Source organism: Arabidopsis lyrata (genome assembly GCF_000004255.2).
Source record: "Arabidopsis lyrata subsp. lyrata unplaced genomic scaffold ARALYscaffold_7, whole genome shotgun sequence".
NCBI classification, from domain to species: Eukaryota; Viridiplantae; Streptophyta; class Magnoliopsida; order Brassicales; family Brassicaceae; genus Arabidopsis; species Arabidopsis lyrata.
This window is the reverse complement of record NW_003302549.1, coordinates 7,881,580-7,889,691: the sequence shown is the minus strand read 5'-3', so window position 1 is coordinate 7,889,691 and position 8,112 is coordinate 7,881,580. Positions and strand designations below refer to the sequence as shown.

The window sequence follows — 8,112 nt, the reverse complement described above, 5'->3', positions numbered from 1 at the left end:
TTTGTATTTTGTGGACATAATTTTGTTTCAATAAGGGTAAAATGGTCATTAAAAATTAAAAGAGGGCAAACTTAAAAATGGACTCTCAAAGGGGGCATTTTTGAAAAGGGTATTGAAAAAGGGACATTTTTAACAATTTCTCATGAAATTATTACTATTACTTTTCTTTTATTTGTTTTAGGTATGGATGGGGTTACCTGTTAAAAGTATTCGATAGATTTGATCTGCGCTATAGTGTTGTTGATGCAATACCTATTTAAAAAAAAATCTTTTGTCAACTTGATAACATTCACTTATTTACTGTGATTTACTTGGACGTAGAGAAAACGTAATTGCCATAAACATATTTGTTGATTGATAAAAAAGGGCACAAAGAAAAAATCTAACAAAAAAAAAACAAGATAACAAAGAAAAATCAAAAGGACAGGATTGGACCGAAGACAATTCAAACCTCTCTCCGCGTGGATTTCCCCTTTTTCATTCTTTCCCCTTTTAACACTTCCAATGATTTTTTTTCTTTTAATGGCGTCACTCTCTTTTGCGTCATTCATTCAATTTTTTTTATTATTTGGATCGCATTCTTCATTCATCCTTATCAAATGAATCTAATTAATCTTTTGGCAGTTAGCACCGTAATTTTGTATTTACTTCATCTCATAATCAGCTGAAATATGTAATTTGACATATTTGAATTCAAAACATAACTCTTGAAATCTTTGAATTTTTTTTTGAAAGAACTTCAGCTCACAAGATGATGACATAATTTCACATCTTATTTCTGCATTGCTTCATTCATTACAAAACGAAGAATATTTTTTTGTATGATTTGTAAACTTTACGGCATTAAGTATCGCATTTATTTCTAATTACGCAACAGTATTGTGTTGTGTGAAAATGTGTGTGTCAACGCTACACAGTATTTTTATAATAACTCAAAAAATCAGTAGCCAATTGGACTCGCTCAAAAGAGCAATAAATTAATAAAGTAGGAAAAGGCCAAACAATAAAAAGAACACACTTATGTACGGAAAAACATTGCTTTCAATTCGTTTGATATAGTCAACACTTATTCGACACTTTCACACTTAAAAATAAACAAAGTATCCTTCAACTTTAACTTTTTCCTCACAAATTCAAATTATTGAGATACATAAATAGATATATGCAATAAATAGCCAAACTTTAGTTTCTTACTTACCAAAGCAATGGAGGTAAAATGGTAAATAAATCTATTAATTTAACGTTGGGATTAACAGGCCCATATCTAACCTTGGTTGGCCCAAAGAAGAGAGAGTCCCTCTCACCTTCGTTCTTTTATGGAATGAAAACCCAAGTTAGGGAGAAGTAAAAAACATGAATGTAAAAATAAAAATTTGATCACACCCAATCCAGACACTTTTGAGAAAGAGATATTCATTGCATCAGCCGTAAATAAACCCCAGAATATTAATCTTAACATATATAAATCCAATCTTAACAGAATACATTGGAATTACATTGCTCCAGACACTTAATTTTCTAACTTTCTTCATTTTCAAATTACAATTCATTATATAGTTTAACCTCTTTTCTTTTAAACATATAAAATATTAATAGAGGAACTGCAAACTGGAGATAAATTATTTTTAAAAAATTGAACCAAAGAGGTAAAAACTTGCTCAGAAGTTTTCAGAATGTGGAAGAACACGAATAAGATCCGCCGGTAGTTCTCAGCTCCGAACACGGCCAAGGACTGACCTTCAGTGAAGTTCCAATGACATCCGAACACTTCCACGTCTTATACGAATTCAAGCTTCCATGTAGATTTATCTCACTCAAACATATACCCGTAAAAGGTGAACCCTTAAGGCCTTGAATAGAGCCAGCATTTCGAACGTTCACTCCCCAAACGTTCTTGATATGTATTCCCTTTACGATTGGAAGAGCGTTCGGGTTATAATTCTCGTCTGGGTGATCTCCTGTGTCACCGGCGATCTTGATCCCGTACTTTGCGGTATCTATATAGACGTCTGAGATTTTGATGTTTTTAATGTATCCTCCACGACCAATGTTTGTCTTAATGTTAACTCCAACTCCCATATTGGAGAGAGTGATGTGTTCTGCTACAATGTTCTTGATTCCTCCTGATGTTTCGCTTCCTATTGCGATACCTGCGAACGGGGAAGATCCTGTGATGCGGCGGATAGTTATGTTTGAGCTTGGACGGCCATAGGCGATTCCATACTCGTCCCAACCGCTTTTGATGGCCACAAGGTCGTCTCCTGTTGAAATGTAGGAGTCTTCTATGCAGACGTTGTAGCTGGAATCTATCAACAAATTAATTTTGCTCAGGTGATAATAAACGGCTTTGATTATTTATTGATGTGGCGATGAGTTACATTCTCCAGCACCAAATAGCTATTATGCACACAAAACATGTTTCAAGTTCCTATCTAGCATGTTTGATCACAGCAACCAATGTAGTAGTCTATTGTGGATTGGAAAAAGAGTTAAGAGTACGACGAACCTGGATCGATTCCATCAGTGTTGGGAGAATCTTGTGGAGCTAAGATGGTAACGTGATGGATTACAACGTTGCTGCCACGGATCAAAACAACTAACAAAGTCAATACCATACGAAGAGGAAGGTATATATATCTATGCTTGGGAGATCTAGAGGGTGTTAACTAGTTTTATATACCTGCAATACACAGGATGAATGTTCCAGAAAGGTGAATTTTGGAAGATAACATTGGAGATTATGATCTCCTTAGAGTCCTTGAACTCGATTAGGTTCGGTCTTGTGTACTTCAGTGTTCTACTGCGCCACATGTTCCACCATACTTCTCCTTGACCGTCTATTGTCCCATTTTGTCCTGTGTATATAGTGTTGCAATGCAACGTCAAAACAGTGCTACGCATCATATAACCAAAATGGAATATACACCAGAACCCCTCAGTTCTTCGACATATATTAGCATACTATCCATAATACTCCGAGTTAATAGTAAAAAAACAATTCTCAACCCAATTAGTTCATGTTTTCCTACGCTACATGAACAATGCCTCTCTTAGAGTCTTCAACCTACAGATTTTGTTTTCTTATATTGTTCTTTTGATTAATGAAAACCACAGACCAAATCTAATGATTTTGATAAAGGTTTTTCTTGAAGATTTGCTTAAGTTATATACTGTTTACTGAGATAAAAGATGGTTCAAACTAACCGGTGATGACTACATCACGAAGCCCATCACCATGAATAAAGCTCATATACCGTCCCCCTGGTAACTCTCTTCCTCTTCCATAAGACGGCAAAGGATCTATCAATGGCCAGTTCCAGGTATCCTGAAGTCAACAAACACCAAAAGCCAAAAGGTCACAAAACAATGGTTCAAAGCAATTCCTTGATCTTATATCAGTGATCACCCAAATTTCAAAGCATCCGATGTCCTGATTCTGTCTCAGGCCAAATAAAATTGTCGTGACTTATTGACTTGAAGATATTTACTAGCTCAACATCGGTCATAAGACACACACACACACATTGATAGAAACAAAATAATAAGTAATCAAATGGTTCAAAATATGTCGCAGCATCCTACTTCATTGATCTGAGATTCTCACTAAACGACGATGAAACCCATAAGGCCATAACTGTCCACAGTCCCAACTATAGAAAACACTCTAACCAAGATTTAATTTTGGATATCTTTTCTAATAGTATATAGTATATTCTATATTGCATATAGTAGAGAATAACCAAATTTTGACAAAAATTGGATAACGCGAAAGACAAAAATTGCCAGCTATCTTCGGGCCAGCTATTGAAACATAGACATAAAAGCAGTACACCACATGCATACAATAACGTTTTAGCCCCGACGGTCCCATGATGCTTTGGAGTTTGGACCTACCTTTACCAAATTCCATATACCCATACTTTATTACTTAACAATTATTATACGTGCATGGTTCCCCAAATCTTCTTTCATCTTTCAAAATAATTGTCACATTAAAACTTGATAAAAAAATGACATTTTCATAATTCAGATCTAAGCAAGAAGGCAAAAAAAAACAAAAAATGAAATTCTATTTTTAGGATACTATACTTTATAAAAATATATCTATAGTCGAAATATTTGATGTAATCACTCACAGGACTGACAGTTAATTAATTATCGAACTCAATTCCATAGAGCAGATAGAGACCATTATTAATACATAAATCACATTGACTAACGAGCCAATTTAAATTTTAAATGCAGCAACTAATGAATTTGTCACTCATTAGTCATTTCAAATTATCTAATACCAATCCCAATTTCAGAAATCAAAATTCACAGTGAATAAAATTGAAGTATCTACCTGAACAGCTCTAATCACAGCACCTTTAGCCAAGTAAAAAGTCATATGGCTAGTGAGATTGAAACTCTCCGTCAAATACACTCCCGGAGGTATATACAAAAGCGTGCCTCCTCTCCTCTTCAGATGCTGAATCCTGTAAATCGCCGCTCTAAACGCCTTCGTATTCACCGTCCGACCATCTCCAACGCCGCCATAGTCGGTTATCGAGATCTTATCGTACCGGTACCGCAACGGAACTATACCGGAACACGTAGCCTCCGAATCGCCGTACGACGAAGAAGAAACGGCGAGGCATGAGAAGAGGAATATTGAAACAGAGAGTCTCCACATTTTCGTTGTAGAGAGGTTTATTTAGGATGAGAGTAAAATCTGCAGAATTGGAGCTAAGATTTAGTTTAATATAGTCGACAACGTTCAAGAGAAGAAGGCACGTGTATCAACGGGTCAATACAAGCTATAAATTTTTGGGCTTTATAGCGGCCCAATAAGGATCTTTAGAGAGATCAGAGAACAATTTTTTTTTTTTTTTTTTTGCGGATTTTGTTAATTCATTGTTTTTCTATTTATTTAGGGTTTTTATTATATAAAGTTTGTGAAATTGGAGCTAAGATCAGAAATTTCAGCGATTGGAGATGGAGAGTCCATTGGTGCGTCTATGCATAGAGGAAGCTTGTAAGAGCGGAGATGCGGTGGAACGATGGCGACTTCAGCGGCGGAGTCTTGAGAGGCTGCCTCCTCACCTAGCCGATGCTCTCCTCCGTCGCCTCCTCCACAAGCGGCTTCTTTTCCCTTCGTTACTCGAGTAAATCTCTTCACTTCCTTACATAGTTCTGATCGTTTCTAAGTATGAATCTGATTTCTGATCTCGAAATGGGGAGCTATATATGCTTGGATTTGAGATTTTGATTTGGGATCTTAGTTTTTAGATTTGATTAGAAAAATTGGTTTCTGACTTCATGTTGAAATAGTTATTCCTGAACTGTTTAGCTCTAGAATCGTGATGTTCTTGGTACATTGGTGAGGAAATGCAATGATTACATGGACACTGAACTGAACTATTGTGAGCTCTATCAGGATTCATAATTTGTGGGAAAAGATGACTTTAATCTATATAAACAAGCTCATGAGCTACTCCTCTCATTTGCAACCAGGAACCTTTACTTGGTATCTCTATCACAACTAAACAAGACTCTTTTCTGTGCAGAGGATTTAAACATTCTGTAGAGAATATAGATCTCCGAGGCGAAAGCTCAATTAACGCAGAATGGATGGCTTACATTGGAGGCTTTGTTAATCTAGTTTCTTTAAATCTTTCAGATTGCCAGAGAATCAACAGTTCCACCCTCTGGCCTATCACAGGTATGTTCAATGATATACTCCTAATATTTTGGAATGGAAGTTTAAGACAAATTTGAGTTTATAATATATGATATTGGATTTTCAGGATTAACAAGTTTGACAGAGTTGGATCTTTCAAGATGCTTTAAGGTTACAGATGCTGGTATAAAGCACCTCCAATCTGTTGTAAATCTGAAAAAATTGTGGATTTCACAGACAGGTGTTACTAAAGTTGGAATTTCTCTTCTTGCTTCACTTCAAAAGTTGTCTCTTTTGGATTTGGGCGGCTTACCTGTAACTGATCACAACTTGATTGCTCTCCAGGTACATGTTCTTTCTTTACCTGTGCTGTTTTATTATTTTGTCGCTGAGGCTGTTTTAATTGCTTGATGTATGTTATTGTACTGTGTAGTTCAATGGTTATCATCTATCTAGTTAAATTTGTTAGAGCTCTACTAAAATTGTAAAGGTCTAGGTAGTATGTTGAGTATGGAGTATTATGTACATAGAAACTATTTAGTCTTCAGGATTCTTAAATTCAAACATCATTTCCTAGTTAATAAACCCATTAATCCATACAAAATGAAGTTGAAGTGTATGAGCAGTTTAGTATTCTTGCATGAAGATGTTTGTATGTCCGAAGTCACTTATTTAAAGCATGCCTATGTGTAAATAACATTTAACATGTAGACGATCAATCTTTTAAAAGTTTTTCTGACCGCCAGTTTCTTTTTGCTCCTCAGGAACTGACAAAGCTAGAGTACCTTGACATCTGGGGAAGCAACGTAACCAACCAAGGAGCTATCAGTATTCTCCAATTTTCAAACTTGAGCTTCCTTAACCTCTCGTGGACAAGCGTCACTCAGACTCCAAACATACCGCACCTTGAATGCTTACACATGAACATGTGCACCATTGTCTCCGAACCAAAAACTCATTGCTCATTAGCTTCCTTGAAAAAGCTAGTTTTATCGGGAGCTAATTTCAGTGCCGAAACAGAGGCCTTGTCCTTTACCAACAAAAGCTCTATAACCTACTTAGACGTTTCCAAGACTTCCCTCCAAAACTTCAGCTTCATAGAAACTATGATTAACCTAGAACATCTCGATCTGAGCTCCACAGCTTTCGGCGATGATTCTGTTGGGTTTGTGGCATGTGTTGGTGAGAATCTGAAGAATCTTAATGTCTCGGATACAAAAATTACTTCTGCTGGGGTCGGGAATCTTGCAGGACATGTGCCGCAACTCGAGACATTCTCTCTGTCTCAGACATTTGTCGACGATCTTTCCATCTTGCTTATCAGCACCATGATGCCTTGCGTTAAAGCCCTTGACTTGGGCATGACCAGTATCCGAGGTATGCATGAGCCTTCTAAGATCTACGAGTGATTAATAACCCTATCAAGATATAACTCTATATGACTATTTTTTTCAGGATTCATCCTACAACAATCTCCACAAGAAGAACAAGCAGAGCCGTCGTTAGCAGCACTACAATCTCTAACTTCCCTTAAAACCCTGAGTCTAGAACATCCGTACCTGGGCGACACAGCTCTTTCCGCTCTAAGTAGCCTTACTGGATTAACACATTTGTCCCTAAGAAGCACATCCCTCACAGATTCCACACTCCACCATCTCTCCTCTCTTCCAAACCTAGTCAGTCTCGGAGTCCGAGATGCAGTTTTGACCAGCAATGGTCTCGAGAAGTTTAGGCCGCCTAAAAGGCTGAGAACACTAGACCTCAAAGGTTGTTGGCTTTTAACCAAAGATGATATCGCTGGTCTCTGCAAAAGGTACCCTCACATCAAAGTGAGGCATGAGCATGACGACTCTTCTTCTCTCGACCAAAATCAATTTCTTCCTCGGTCATCCACGCCACAGAGTTTCGGAAAGGTACCTAGGAGGAGCAACAACCAGAGGCCGGAGAGTTCTGTTGCTGTTCCCAGGAGTTTCTTAGGTACGCCCTTTTCTCACTTACGTGCTCTCTATTTTAACAATTCATGATAAGGAAGAAGAAGGGCTCAAAGTTTAAGTGTGTGATATATGTGGATACAGATCAGAGGGTGAAGTATAATAGGGAAGAGTTGGTTGCTCTACAAAATTCGCCTTTATCACAATTGCTGCCACGAAAAGAACTTGTCAGTGTACCTGATATTCTAGCTGATTCCGTGATTTGAAGCAAAATGGTTGAACAAGTAATATTTTAGTAACACCTGACATGAATTAGGAGAGATCTTAGCATCTGTCTTGTTGACAGATTTGGCGTCATTTTCTCTTCCTCAAAATTGTAATACCTTTTTTTTGGTAAGATCAAAATTGTAAGAAGTTTGAGATATAAACACAGCACACGATATGTTTTAGCAGAAATCGCAGAAAATATTGTATTCTTTGCAGTTTTATCGGATGTTTCGATTTCATATATGTGACCTG

At 37.0% G+C, this 8,112-nt stretch overlaps 2 protein-coding genes across 2 annotated transcripts; one reads left to right on the top strand and one right to left on the bottom strand.

The window, feature by feature from the left end:
- Positions 1–1,434: 1,434 nt before the first annotated feature.
- On the bottom strand, positions 1,435–4,832 carry LOC9305834 (probable polygalacturonase). The gene is made up of 5 exons (XM_021017822.1): positions 4,346–4,832; positions 3,205–3,325; positions 2,681–2,855; positions 2,507–2,577; positions 1,435–2,306 (listed from the first exon to the last, which is right to left on the bottom strand). Exons 1-5 carry the CDS (start codon positions 4,673–4,675, stop codon positions 1,669–1,671), a joined length of 1,335 nt encoding a protein of 444 aa, XP_020873481.1. The 5' UTR covers positions 4,676–4,832; the 3' UTR covers positions 1,435–1,668.
- Positions 4,833–4,915: 83 nt separating this feature from the next.
- On the top strand, positions 4,916–8,101 carry LOC9303760. The gene is made up of 6 exons (XM_021017732.1): positions 4,916–5,147; positions 5,550–5,704; positions 5,790–6,007; positions 6,427–7,039; positions 7,118–7,639; positions 7,738–8,101. The coding sequence occupies exons 1-6, from the start codon at positions 4,978–4,980 to the stop codon at positions 7,857–7,859; spliced, it is 1,800 nt and encodes a 599-aa protein (XP_020873391.1). The 5' UTR covers positions 4,916–4,977; the 3' UTR covers positions 7,860–8,101.
- Positions 8,102–8,112: the final 11 nt, after the last annotated feature.

Coding starts and splice junctions, on each gene's coding strand:
- LOC9305834 (XM_021017822.1), bottom strand. CDS start 4,675: ATGTGGAGACTCTCTGTTTCAATATTCCTCTTCTCATGCCTCGCCGTT. Junction 3,326..4,345: donor CTGTGATTAGAGCTGTTCAG/GTAGATACTTCA, acceptor TGTTGACTTCAG/GATACCTGGAACTGGCCATT. Junction 2,856..3,204: donor TCGTGATGTAGTCATCACCG/GTTAGTTTGAAC, acceptor CTATATACACAG/GACAAAATGGGACAATAGAC.
- LOC9303760 (XM_021017732.1), top strand. CDS start 4,978: ATGGAGAGTCCATTGGTGCGTCTATGCATAGAGGAAGCTTGTAAGAGC. Junction 7,040..7,117: donor GGGCATGACCAGTATCCGAG/GTATGCATGAGC, acceptor TATTTTTTTCAG/GATTCATCCTACAACAATCT. Junction 7,640..7,737: donor TGTTCCCAGGAGTTTCTTAG/GTACGCCCTTTT, acceptor ATGTGGATACAG/ATCAGAGGGTGAAGTATAAT.